This window comes from Megalobrama amblycephala, linkage group LG10, assembly GCF_018812025.1.
Source record: "Megalobrama amblycephala isolate DHTTF-2021 linkage group LG10, ASM1881202v1, whole genome shotgun sequence".
NCBI classification, from domain to species: Eukaryota; Metazoa; Chordata; class Actinopteri; order Cypriniformes; family Xenocyprididae; genus Megalobrama; species Megalobrama amblycephala.
Window position 1 is genome coordinate 15545984 of NC_063053.1, and position 14276 is coordinate 15560259.

A 14276-nucleotide genomic window follows, 5' to 3' on the forward strand; every position below is an offset into this window, starting at 1 on the left:
GAGTCCAGAGAAATTGCCTCAATTGTCCGCTGTCATCTTTGTGGTGCACCTTAAGCGTTATTTGCTTTTTAGTGTAATGGATATTACATTTCCACTGGAGTAGAAAAGCAAAAAGGAGAAAGTGACTGTAAATGCCAGTAAATTAAAAAAAAATATGCTTAGTCTGTCAGGGCATGCAATTAAACTTGATAAACTTGAACATTTAGGCAATTCCCATCACAGCATGCTTTATAAATGATCCTGACATGAAAATGACACTATAAAACCTCATCTAATTTTCTCAAAATCGACTTAAAATATCCTCTCATTAAAGGGATAGTTCATGCAAAAATGACAATTCCAAACCTGTATGAGAATGTTTCATTGTATGAAAAAAGAAACAATCTGAAAGTCATACAGAGGTGTAAACGACATGAGGGTGAGTAAATGATGACAGAATTATAATTTTTGTGTAAAATTAACCTTTAAGCGACATTCGTGTTTATAAATAAAAAATTGGACAAGTTTGATAAACAATTTTATATTCATATATACAAATTCATATCGTCTCATAAAAGCATACATTTTTACAACAAAAAACGTGTATTCTATTAAATGAAAGCCAAATGAATGTTGTAACATACTGTGTTCATTTCCATTGCTGACTATTTAATTGTTTAATATCCACTTTTTCGTTTTCCCTTTGTGCTTTGTTGCTATTAAAATTAGCCAGATAACAAGCAGTAGATTGGCTAAATAATGTCCCCAAGAGAGTCATACATTTGGTTATTTTGCTTTAAATGATGTTGTAATTGAGTTTCAGATTAGGGTATGCATTTGGGTAATTTTCAATAAAATACAATATGTTTTTTTACTGTCCTGTAAGTCCTGATATGCACTTCTTCATCTGCACACTACACTCTGTGAACTTACCATTTTGTATCTATGCATTCAAAATAATGTGTATCAATTTGTATATAAATGTCTGAGAAAGGGACAGGCTGCATTAATAGGTTCATGGCTCTGTGGTGGGTTTAGTCTCTCAGCTGGGATGCTCAACAGTTCATGGGTGACTTACCCTTATAATTGTTGGAAAACATGAGTGCGACAGTTGAGCTAAAGCAGGCAAGATTTTTCTGTGGGGAAGTCAAATGGCTTTAGGATTGGGGCCATGATGTTAGCCTAAACTGATTGGGTCAGGTCAAGCTCTTGTTAAGTCAAATAAAAGGTCAAGATACTTTCTACTTATCCGTGTCACCCGAGGCCTCAGTTTTAAGTGCCCCCTCTGGGCAGAGTAAAAAATCTTAAGGAAACCCTATGCGCATGGACATAAACACAAGCCCAACTTGCCAAAGCAGTTTCCCTTTCGGGGTAGTTAAGCATTTATGAGGCCTGACCTCCGCCGGTTTCACTCGCAACAACCCATTGGGTTCTAGTTCAAAAAGACGGCAAGAGAGCGCTGGTCAGAATGTGAAGAAAAACTACTAAAGGAATAACTCGACCCAGGCCTTTTTCTAAACCCCTTATCTTAAGCGACAACCATTTTAACTCTGTTTAAACAAGCTACCATACCAACAGATGCCAACCTCAGCATATTAATGCTTGGGCGTCACAAAAAACACATAAGCTAGGCTGGTAAGAAAGCATCTCGCAAGATCATTATTGAGCATTTGAATGCAAAGAACAAACTCTCAGGCATAGAAAGACAAACTTACAATGATAAACCTAAAAAAAACACTTTAGTGACTAGAAACAATAATAGGAAAGAGACAACAAAAAAAGAATAAAATGAAACTGAAACAGACATTTCAGTGTAGAGCGATATAGTTTTTGTTAGCATTTACATAACACTTTTTGGAGTCCTGGGATTCAATTGCTGCTCTTGTTTGCTGTCATTGATACAGCAATAATCATTATCCAAGAGGTAATTCCCCCCAGACTTGGCAAAGTCATGATTGTGAGATGTAAATGATAGTTTTAATTTTCCCTCAGTGGGATACAGCCGTTGCGCTCTGCCTACTTCTGTCACATCAACACTTCATCTTGGCCACCATTTCACAGAGGGCTATAACTGTGTCCCATTGTGCTTCTGACAAGGGTTTAAGGTTCCAATTGTCTCTGTAAAACCCGGGAATAATGCTCAGATGTAATCCTGTTGGAGCTTGATGCCACTTGCGAGCGGTCAGTTAGTGGACATCATGCGCTTTGTGGCAACAACTTCATCTTAGGTTGACTTTTCAAAGTGCTCTTTAGCATTTAAGCAAATGGATACTCTACAAAACTTGATTTCCACTGTTGTGATCACCCTGGCAACACAACAAGAGTTACTTAAATGCATACTCATTTTAGACTAACATTTTTAAAGAGGTACAATTAGCGCAGTTGCTCTGCAACATACTTGTTTGCATTTCAGCCTCTAGCTGACTTACGTTTTTGAATCATTGCACTGAATCAGCCAACCTTCAGTCACACTGTGAAAATGTCCATCCTACTCCATGGCGACCTTGAAGGACAGATCTGCTTTCAAGGTCCGTAATGACTTCTGACATAGTTTACTTGCCTCCACGCTGTGACAGAAATGTCTTCTGGAGTCAAAGGCGGAAATCTCTGAAACAGGGCACCACTCTGGAAGCCTAAAGCCAAACATAGTGAGATTATACTTCAAGGGGGATTTTCTTTTTCATAAAGGTATATGTATAAAAATGCAAAAGATAATAAGATAGATATATAATATTCTGAACGTTTTCCTGCATAATTATGTTGATTTGACAGGATCAAATCATTTGCAAGCAATAACCTCCTACCACTAAATGATATAGACATACAAAATGGAAAAATAAAATGATAATTATCTAAACTTAAATCTTGGGCGAGAACCTTAAATGCACAATAGGCTGAAGAGTAGCCAAATTTAAGGAGAGCCATGGTGAGACTGCACCCCACTAAGGCACCGCTTGATACAGAGATGAAAACGCTCAAAACTGGACTACTGTAATGTGCGTATGTAAATTGATCTTGACAAGCCAAAGTATTATCCACAGAACAAGATCTGATTAAAACAACAAAAACCTTGAAGCCAAAAGTTCAAGTTCTGTGCCTTGGAGTATTCAAAAACACTGATCTCATTTAAAATGGTTACTTGCGCCCTTTGAAACCTCTGCAAGGATTTTCTTTGATCGTCTAAATGCCTATGATTATCATAACATGATGCCAATACAATCTGTACGGATATGCCTCAAGATTTAATGTTTATAGACGGTCCATTTTAGCGGTGACTACAGAAAAGCATAGACTTGGTTATGAAGATGGAAATCTGTGAAGATGACAGTCTGAGATTTTATATGCTTAGAAGTATTGCTTTCTCAAAGGTTTTCATGGTCTAAAGAGAAATGAGGCACAGATCAGAAAGACACTAACATGCTAGGATGAGATCACAAAATAGAGCTGTAAAACCACAGAGATGAGATAGTTCTGTGACCTTAAACTTCATAAAGGGTGTGTGTGAGGAGGGGGTTGTCCTCTCTGTACTATGGCATAACCACACATCTGTGATTGGCTTAATGTACAGCATGTCAGCACGGCTGGAGAGGGTATGAAACGTCTTCAACTATTAATGTCAGTTGGGCCAAGATGATGGCAATTTAACTTGAACTTCAACTATGCTTCACGCATGTGTACGAATACTATTACATCATACAAGATATTAGCATGATTCTGAATTATTAGTCTAAATTGGCATTAAAAAGACATTTAATGTCATGTAAATCTGGTGTATTTATTTAACTATAATTTTTTCCAAACACTTAAGTTTGCTTACATCTAATGAGCTAGAAGCAAACAAAAATGTATCACTTTATAACTGACACAACTTTTCCCAACAATTTTCCCTTTGAAAAGAAGCATTTTCCAACCACAAGAGTCTCGCAGCAATCAGCATAGAATTCTGCTTGGCTTTATTTTTTTAAACATGAGAATCAAAGCTAAGGATGCATGAGAAATCTATGTAACCCCCCTTGGACATAGGCAAACATTCCATCAAGAATCAGATCTTTGCAAAACTTTGAACTCATGCACAGAGGACTAACATAAACAGTATTGTACTGCTTAAGAGCAATTGTTCCATTGGCAGAGCAATAGTCAAGTCATGAGGGATTCCCAAAGAATAACATTGTGTGTTTACATTTCAAGCAATTATACTAACCTCAAGAAGAGTAACAGGAAAAATTAATTATTCAATAAAAAAGGTTGAGAGCCAAGGGAGACTGGAAGAAAGTTACACATGACATTAAATTCCCCAGAGATGAAATAACGTCCAGAGATGACGGCAAAGGAAATTACTTAATAGCTATATAGAAGCAAAAGGCAACAGTGATGTCTTCAGATAGAAATCTTAATGTGGTCTTTTAACATATCATCTTTGACACTGGCTCTAAGAATATGAAAATCTTGGTTTGTTTACAAATAATGAGGACATTGTGGCCCATTGTACAGTAAGGTAAGTCTGGCTTCTGGTAGTACCATGATAATCATACATCTTAAGTATTTTACAGTCCACTTTTGTAGCATCTAAAAGCAAATATATCATGTCTCGCATGAATGCCAAATAAATACCAAGAGCATTTAATTTATCATGATAGTAAGCTAAATATTTGTAATTAATCATTCTATATAGAAAAAAAAATTGTCAACAAACATTTTAATGCTTTAATTGGGTAATAATAGTAAAATCACTATATTGTTGGTTTTGAAAATCTCCATATCAAACACAAAAACATTCCAGTTATCAGTATAGGCGAATAACTAGTCTTAAAGCTCCTGTTTTCTATATACATATTTTTATATAAATATAAAAGTTGTTTGGGTTCTTTCACATCTTAACCCTGTCAGCTTCTGCCATTTTGGGGTAATGAGTAGCACATAGACACACTACACTACTTACAGTATTTTGCTTTGTAATAAATCAGAGAACCACTTCCTTAGTAAATGTTTCAATATGTGCACTGGTTTTGAAGAACACTTGGAGTGGTATTCTCATGGGAGGAGGTTACATGGGCCTAGCAATTACATTCACCAAGGATTTCGCTGAAATACCGCCTTACCGAGAGCAGGCACTGTGGATCAGGAGAAAAAGCAGTCCACTTTTTTCTCACCGGTGTTGCTGGATTGAAAGACAGAGAGCAGGAAGTCCACAACACACACCTTAGAAAAGGTAGAAAAGGCATTTGGCAGTTCAAATTGTCTATCAAATATTAGTAGCCTACTAAGCTTAATAGGCCTTATTTCTGCACCAACAACTCTTAATATTAAATAAAACATCAAACATAAGACTGTATTACTAGTCTGAATCAGATTCACTGCAAACCGCAGTTTTGACCGATGGATCATGTGGTTCTTAAATGGATGCGTAAATTGCGCATAACAGCTGAGCTGACCTATTATAGGTAATCTGTCGAGGTGAACACACAAATTAGTAAATTTCTAGTACTGTTTATAGCTACTACTTTTTTTCTTTTTCTTTTTTTGTCAAATAGCTAAATTTTTAATTCTACGTCCTGGGCTTTTCTCAGGTCCTGAAACGGATCAAATGAATGTCGCGAAGGTCGCAGGCTACAGGATAATAAAACCAAATATTCCAGTAGGCTATAATAAACTTGGGAAAAAAAAAAAAAACCTGAACGTAGGCTATGTTTACTAACTGCTAAAATGCTTAAAATTCAATATTAAACAAAAACTTACAGGCTAATTGGAGTCGCTTATTAAATTTAGCTAGTTAATTTAACTTGTTGGCACAAAAGTCTAAATCAGTTTTAAAAGTAGGGTAGAAACTTTACTGGGCTAATGGCTTACTGCCGTATTTTCCATTTCATTATTTTGCAGAAATCTGCTAAGTAAACATGCTCCGCTAATAAAAGTGATCAAGTCTAAAGATTCTAAAAGGAGACATGTAGTGAGGCAACAGTTAACTGAGTGGTGCGCGCTGTCTGTGGGAACTGATTGCCCTCTGGCTATTGCCTTGACATTAAACTCTTCGAGGACAATTGGTTAAGTGGAGTTAACTGTTGCATATTCTCCCTGAGGTAGCTTCCTTTTTGATCTTGCCGAGACTGGCGCCTTCCAAAACAGGGCTTGTCTGCGTTATGAAATGCTTTGACTTACGGTGAGGGGTTGCCAGTTGCGCCTCAATGGAGGCTTTCTGCAGTCTTAAAGGGCCAAGACAAGCTTTAAATTGCTGTAATGCAGCGTGACAAAATCATCGTCAATTCAGTCACATCATTTTGTCTTGCCATTTTGTCTTTACGGAAAAAAGTTGAGAGGCTTTATTTTTGCAGTTCTATTTTTGAGGTGACCTGATGTGATTTAGAATTAAAAAAAAAAACTATTTAAAATTAAATAAAAAAGCTTTATCTCGACAACAAATAATAATAAAAAAAAACACTACAACAAAAAAACCCCCACCAGCCTTATCTTAGGCTATAGCTACATATTGAATAAAACCCTCAAAATTCTATCAAATGTGCAATAGAAATATTTTTCCACTATCCATCGTTTTTATAACGAAAATCTCCCAGAAATTGTGGACGAAGAGGCCAAGGAAGTGGTTTGTGTTTCGCTGTATGTTTTCAATAAGTGTTCAGTTAATGAGTATGGAGGCCCGCTATACAGACATCCCCTCTGGTTAATTGCAACAAAACTTCTCAAATGGCTCCTTGCCTCCAAGACTGGAGCCCCCAGAGCAATCAATAAACCACCTCGGCAAGACAAGTATGATTAACCATGCAGCATTTCTTTCAAAATCATTGTGACGTCTCAAAGAAACTTGTTTGACCAATCAGAACGAGCACGCGGAATGTCATGTGGGTGAAATGTCAAGCCGATTGGAGGGCGGCAGGGAAAAAAGAGAACTTTTGGAAGTTTATAGCTGCGAGTGCGCTCTGCTAGGAGAGCGAGGCAAGCGTCGCAAAAGCGCGACGGCAGAAGGGAAAGGCACTGGTGGACGAGTAAAATTCAGGACGACTCACATATTCTTATTGTATGGCCCCTCTATCATCCATGATGAATTCTTTTCAAGGGCCACTCTCCCAAGAAGGAAAACTACAGGAACGCAAAAGTGCGGAAAAAGAGGAGGCTCAACCCAACGATAAAGCGACTGTCAAAGGATGTAAAAGCAAGGCGCTGAGTCTTCCGTTCAGTGTGGAATCTTTAATATCAGACAGAACAAGCACTCGGACTTTATACACGTCATCTGAATCTGGTATTATATCTCCGACATCCGGTGCAGATGAGCGGCTGAGGCTCTCGCCCATGTCTCTTTACGCAGATAGAAAGATCCCAGTGGAGAGCGTCTCCAACCTATCCGACTGCAAGAGAGGAGATATGGAAGAACTAAATGACAAGGGACAGTCCGGCTGGTTTCAGACACCTTCGTACACTTCTCCGCCAAGTGAGTGGCTCAGTAATGAGGCATGACAATTATATAAACATCAATGTTTATGTTTATATATATATATATATATATAAAATCAAGCTCAGTTATATATTAGCTTTTTTTATGAAAATAAAACGAATGTGAGGAAGTGTGTAGAGGAAGATCTTGATGTAATCCAAAAGTAGAATATAATTGACCAGGCTATTTCTCCAAAGAAAAGCCTGCAGTTGCAAAAACGCATACCATTTTAAGACAAATTTGTGGATGTATTTGAATTAAAATGGACTATATTTTCTTATTTGTATGTAGGCTATAGGCTATAACCCAATTTAGCCTCTATAGCCTATATACTTCTGATAATGCTGAAAAAAAAACGTGTAGCATAGGTGGAAAATGGATTAATTGTTATCTTGGCAACGTAATATAATTATTCTCAATTTAATATGTTTGCTGTTTTGTTGTTCGTTCGCAGGGCACTCAAGTCCACCTCCGTGTACCCTCAGAAAGCATAAGAACAACCGAAAACCGCGGACACCGTTCACCACCTCGCAGCTGCTCGCTTTGGAGAGAAAATTTCGTCAAAAACAGTATCTTTCGATTGCAGAGAGGGCGGAATTTTCCAATTCACTCAACCTCACAGAGACTCAAGTTAAAATCTGGTTTCAAAACAGACGGGCGAAGGCAAAAAGACTTCAAGAGGCCGAACTAGAGAAACTGAAACTTGCAACCAAGCCATTATTACCTGCGTTCGCCTTTCCGTTCCCACTCGGAACACACGTTGGTTCTCCACCCCTCTACGGACCGTCCAGTTCCTTTCCTAGACCTGCGTTACCAGTCCCGGGACTTTTCGGTGGGCCAGTGACCTACGGAATGTACTATTTGTCTTAACCGACTTAAGAACGTCCTTCAATTCACAGTCTATTGCTGCTGCGGTTCTGCCAGTCAAAAGACGAGTGAAATAGCAAATATGTTTTCTTTAAAGAACTTCAGCAAATATACCAATTTAAAAGAAATTATTCTTGTGACCTACATTTTATTTCAAAAGTGAGTCCCCAAATTGCCTTTAAAAGTGCAATGAATTTTCCCCTGAAGACTTGATCTTGTATTATAAGTATGCAGACATAACACAATGTGGCTGATTGTCTTAGTCTCAGAGAAAACAATTTCCAAGAGATTATTTCTACTTAGGGCACAGCCGATTTGGCAAGTACCACTTGTTGATCAGCATCACTTGTTGATGCGTGATGTGCGAGCAAACACCTAGTGCTCTGAAGTGTAGGCTACATGGTCTGCGCCAGGTCCAACAAAGCTCTTAGATTAAAGAAATGCCCTTATAATTATTACTAAGATTTTTTTTACAACCTAAAGAGCTTGTTGCGATTGACAGCAGAAATTTACAGTAACAAACAAAAACAGAAAACATTTTATTTCAACTGTCTTTGACATTGCTACTTTCCATTAGCCTACTTAGCCAAATTCGGTCTAAATAGATAGTCAGTGTGAGACCTTTCAAAAAATGAATATGTATTTTTCACGCAAACCAAATATTTTGTAGCATATTACAAAGATTGTACCCAGATAGCTATTGCGAAATCTAGGCCTACTGCCAATAGGTTCGCTATACTTCTTTTTTTTTATCCCATTAATTTGACAGGCTACCCGGTTTTATGTTCACATACGATGCTTGTTATTCTTTTGGTGTTTATTGAAGAGAAAGATGCGGAGACATCGTCCATTATACCATATTTTTACTGAACTTTTCCTACCAAACGTTTTTACATGCCGTTGGATACAGAGGATTTTGGCCTGTTTATGATTTTTCGCCTGTTTAGCCATAATCCCTTCAGTAGACATGTATGCTAGTTTGCTAGGTTGTAAGATTAATGTCTAGATTTTTATTATTGTAAATACACGTATATATTACAGATTTTGCATTCCCCTTTTGAAAAAAAAATACAAATAGGATTGCTGATATTTATACAGTGTTTACATTTATCTTCTGTAAATTATTGTATATTTTATATGTATATACAAATTAGAAAAATAATCTTTTGCATTAAAAAATAAATCTTCACTGAGACTGATGTGTACAATGTCATTACTTAGAAGTAAAAAAAAATACAAACATACACCTAAAAATGTTTTTCCTTTTTATCTCTTAGGTTTCATAACCCTATATAGCGCTATAATTCACTGAGATTTACAGCTGCGCATTGTTCCACATTCATTTGTTTAATGATGGATGATTACAGACAATTAAAAATCAGCGCTAAATGGGCAGCACGACAATTTACAAAAGACACGAATATGCTCCTAAATATAAATTTAAAAAAATAAACAAAAAAGCGGAATGAAACAGTATTTAAATAAAAGGACTAAAAAATAAAAATGAAGGATCCTTAGGTACATTCCAGATACAAGTCCTTCAGATAATTTTTTAGTGCTACAAAACGCAATTCCCCGTCAAACCAATTCGAAAACACACATTCCTTCCAATGCATCTCAAGTTTCTATTAGGTCTTATGTGAGTTACACACGTCCACGTACTTGTGTGTTAAGCATCAAGCGAAAGAGCAAATCAATGTGACATTCGTTGAAAACATCTTTAGATCTCGTAGCATACGCTTACTGGAACACATAAAATATGTATTTAGAGAACTCAATAAATGTGAAAATATTTTAAGATATTCTGCTTGACATTTGACTTTTACATTTCTTGCCACAACAACATCTAAAACAAAATTTTTAGATGTGATTATTAATATCAACCATATAAAGAGAGAAGACACCTTTTTAAAGATTGCTTTTACAAGTTTTATTACAAAAATACTGCTCTTGACAAATAAATGCAATTGTTTGCATTGAATAAAAGCGTTGGCCTACTTCTTCCTCCTTCCTCTGAAGCCTCTGACTGAGCCTTGACCGAAGCAAATGGATGATGGAACTCTGGAAGAAAGATAATGATCAACACAGATAGTTCTGATCACTGAGTCTACATGGTAATTAAACTTAATCAAGTTTTTATATGAATCCATGACCATGAATCCACCCACTTGTATGAATATCGTGGCTTTAGATTATCTGCATGCATTGGCTCTGTTTCTGCAGTCTTCATGCTTTTTGAATCTGGGGTCAGCGAGAAGTCCATGGACTCAGAGCTCTCTTGTTGTATAGTTGCTGTTTCAGAAACCTCCATTTGCGCATCCTTCTGTTGCAGTGTCTTTTTTTCTCTTATTCTGTTGAGTTGCATATTATGATAATTTAAAAAAAAAATACATTCTACAATGATTTTTAAAAACAAGAAATTGTATGAGGCTTTTTTGGGTGAAATACTGAAGTGAATGGACAGGAGTGCAAAAGTAGAATATCTATATTCTAAAATCGCCCATAATTTACATTCAGTATTAATATCAAACCTTCCGCTCTTCTTTGACTTGTCAAATCTGAAGTCTGCTGGATAGCTATGCGTTCTGATAAGATGGTCTTTCCTTTCTTTGCTTGTTTTGAATTTCAGTCCACATCCATCAACCAAGCACTCATACTGAAAAGCAATATTAGCATAACACAATCAACAAAAATGTTAAGTGGGGAAAAAATTATTTTTTCATAAAATGTAGCAAAGCAGAATATTTGTTAGTTCAAACAGAGTATGTATGGGGCGGAGGAAAAGTATACTAACAGTTTCTTTCACAAATGGTATTTCTTGTCCCCTTTAAAATCGGTTTCAATGTTTCAAGCCACTGAAACATGCACTGAATCTAATGTAACGTGCTGTTGAAACCAGTAGGTGGCACCATTTCGTATTCATTTTAAATAATGGTTACGTTTTTTCTGTGTAAATGTATGAATATCAATACTTGTTGTTTAAAAAATTATATGTTATGTAGTATTTCCAGTGAGAGAGTAATATAAAACCATAAAATGTATTTGTAGTAAGTAGGCACTATGAAAATATGAATTTTTACAGCAGCTTTGCTTATCTGGTAGGCATATACCCAAAGAATTCATGCAAGACTGCCTGCAATGACAATGCAGTTCTCATCAACTTCATCAAAGTGGTAAATAAAACTATATCTATCATGCATACAGTCTGACACATATCACTCAAAACATGTTATGAAAGACGTGACCATACCACTTCATACAACAACATGTATCACTCCGTACAGTCCTATGACCTATCTGGTGGTACTAATGATATTACCATGCATTGTTTCTCCGCCATGACCTGGAAGAGCGAGTCATGCCACTCCAAGATGTGTATATCCAGCAGCCGGTTTGATGGAAATGAGCGCTTGCAGTTGGAGCATACATTTCGATGCAATGAATTGTAGTGGTGTTCGTATCCTTCCAATGTGTCAAATAACTGTTTGCATCCAGCTATGTGACATCTGAACTCAGAGATGCTGGGAAGAGGTTTGAGATATTAGTGATACATTAGTATCAAGGCAAGAGGATGTTGCTCAAAATGTCTCCCCACTCATCCAAGCAACGTGTTCAGTAGCACTTAAAGGGTTACTTCACCCAAAAATGAAAATTCTGTCATTTATTACTCACCCTCATGCCTTCCACACCCGTTAATCTTCGGAACGCAAATTGAGATATTTTTGTTGAAATCCGATGGCTCCGTGAGGCCTGCATAGGGAGCAATGCATAGGGAGCAATGACATTTCCTCTCTCAAGATCCATTAATGTACTAAAAACATATTTAAGTGTGAGTACAGTGGTTCAATATTAATATTATAAAGCAACAAGAATATTTTTGGTGCGCCAAAAAAAAGACTTATATAGTGATGGCTGATTTCAAAACACTACTTCAGGAAGCTTCGGAGCATAATGAATCAGCGTGTGAAATCAGCAGTTCGGAGCGCCAAAGTCACGTGATTTCAGCAGTTTGGCGGTTTGACATGCGATACGAATCATGATTCGATACGCTGATTCATTATGCTCCGAAGCTTCATGAAGCAGTGTTTTGATATCGGCCATCACAAAATAAGTCGTTATTTTGTTTTTTTGGCGCACCAAAAATATTCTCGTTGCTTTATAATATTAATATTGAACCACTGTACTCACGTGAACTGATTTAAATATGTTTTTAGTACATTTATGGATCTTGAGAGAGGAAATGTCATTGCTCCTTATGGAGGCCTCACGGAGCCATCGGATTTCAACAAAAATATCTTAATTTGTGTTCCGAAGATTAACGAAGGTCTTACGGGTGTGGAACGGCATGAGGGTGAATAAGAAATGACAGAATTTTCATTTTTGGGTGAACTAAACCTTTAACCTCATGTGACATCACTCAAAGATAAAACTAATAACTACACTAATATTAATAGTAATCTAGTAAGTCACATCTACACATCCGACAGCTACAGAGAAAGAATTATATCCAGTTGACCATAATAAATATAGGCTACTAGAACAATGATGAGCTGAACAAGAATCTTCATAGACATATGATAATTAATTACTAACTTAACTTATTTAATAGCTTTAACAATTATGATTAATAACAATTATGATTTCAATAGAATCTACCAATTAATATTATTAATAATTTAAGTAATTATTTGCTTAATTACAAAGCAATATCAATGGTGAAGCGACATTACTCACGTTGGAGGTTGTTCCTCATATTCAATAGCCGTGACGACATTCTGGAGGTACATGTGCCTGTGTATGTCGCCATCCTGTTGAGGGAACATTAAGAAAGAGGGATATTGGTAAATATCACATCATCATATTAGAGTCATGTAGTCTTTAGTAACTACATGACTCTTAAGTTAAGCAACATATTGAGAGATAAACATGCAATTGTTGATATATTGTCAGAAGGATGGAACTTTTTTTAAATGCAATATACTTGTCAATCAAATCGTACAATCTACCAACCGCAAAAAATTCATCTTCTACAGCAATGCGAACTCCTTGAGGTCTGAATCCAAAGGGTGAAACTGCATTTTCACCCCTTCTTTCTTCTTGTTGGAAAGCGAGACACTCGTATTTTCTATTTTCAATCACTGGTATCTTATCTGTAAGGATTTTTGGTGTTGCAGACCCCAACAGTTCAATTAATTCGGGTTGCAGCATTATATCAACATACTCCATGAACAACCCGCCTTGTGATTCCGTGTCATCCCTCTTTCAAAATAAAAGCCACTCGATGGCACGCAGAGCGTACGATTTCATGAGAAACTAATAATTGTATCAAAATAAAGTTATAACTTATAACTTAATTTTGATGCAAAACAAAGTGTAATCTAAAGACAAAAACGTGTTTATAGTCCTCTACATAAGTCATATAATCAGTATATGATACTTATAATACCTGCTGGCTGTAAATCTAAGCAGAAGAGCAAAACTGCACCTGGATAAAATAACCACAAGATGTCAGTAGAGTCATTCCTGTTATGCTGTTTATCCATAATTTTCCGAACTGGACGCTCTCATCATATTGGATAAAATATTACTGAAAACGAATTTAAATTTTATTAGTTGTTTTTCTTATAGCACATGCGATACATTTTTAAATAGTCTCATTACTAGCTACTATTCTTGTCCTTGGCCAAGCGTGTCCTTTTTCTAAAATATTAATAATATCAAAATTAATAGCCTATAAAAATATTTTTTTTAAAAAAGCTTTAGTTTGTATTTGTGTTTTATTTAAAATAAAATAAAAATGTTTCATTTTGTAATCAGTTTATGTTTTTTCCCTGTGTCCTTGACTCATAATTTCACTTTCTGTCCAAACTAGTCTTTTGCAATATCCGTTTTGTAATAACGAACAAATAACCCACATCATCTTTTAGGAGACGACAAAATCTCAGCACATTTAATGAATGGCTATGCATTTCTTAATTTTGTCACT

At 36.3% G+C, this 14276-nt stretch overlaps 2 protein-coding genes and 1 long non-coding RNA gene across 3 annotated transcripts; 1 reads left to right on the forward strand and 2 right to left on the reverse strand.

Moving 5' to 3' along the window:
- Positions 1-504: 504 nt before the first annotated feature.
- Positions 505-5554, reverse strand: LOC125277631. The gene is made up of 3 exons (XR_007186952.1): positions 5079-5554; positions 2409-2612; positions 505-2285 (listed from the first exon to the last, which is right to left on the reverse strand). It is a non-coding gene; the product is annotated as an uncharacterized LOC125277631 (long non-coding RNA).
- A 1189-nt stretch (positions 5555-6743) lies between these two features.
- Positions 6744-9826, forward strand: msx3 (muscle segment homeobox 3). The gene is made up of 2 exons (XM_048204847.1): positions 6744-7420; positions 7878-9826. The coding sequence occupies exons 1-2, from the start codon at positions 7012-7014 to the stop codon at positions 8291-8293; spliced, it is 825 nt and encodes a 274-aa protein (XP_048060804.1). The 5' UTR covers positions 6744-7011; the 3' UTR covers positions 8294-9826.
- Positions 9827-10198: 372 nt separating this feature from the next.
- Positions 10199-13573, reverse strand: znf511 (zinc finger protein 511). Its single transcript, XM_048204846.1, has 6 exons — positions 13301-13573; positions 13025-13098; positions 11610-11811; positions 10822-10946; positions 10459-10641; positions 10199-10351 (listed from the first exon to the last, which is right to left on the reverse strand). Exons 1-6 carry the CDS (start codon positions 13514-13516, stop codon positions 10285-10287), a joined length of 867 nt encoding a protein of 288 aa, XP_048060803.1. The 5' UTR covers positions 13517-13573; the 3' UTR covers positions 10199-10284.
- Positions 13574-14276: the final 703 nt, after the last annotated feature.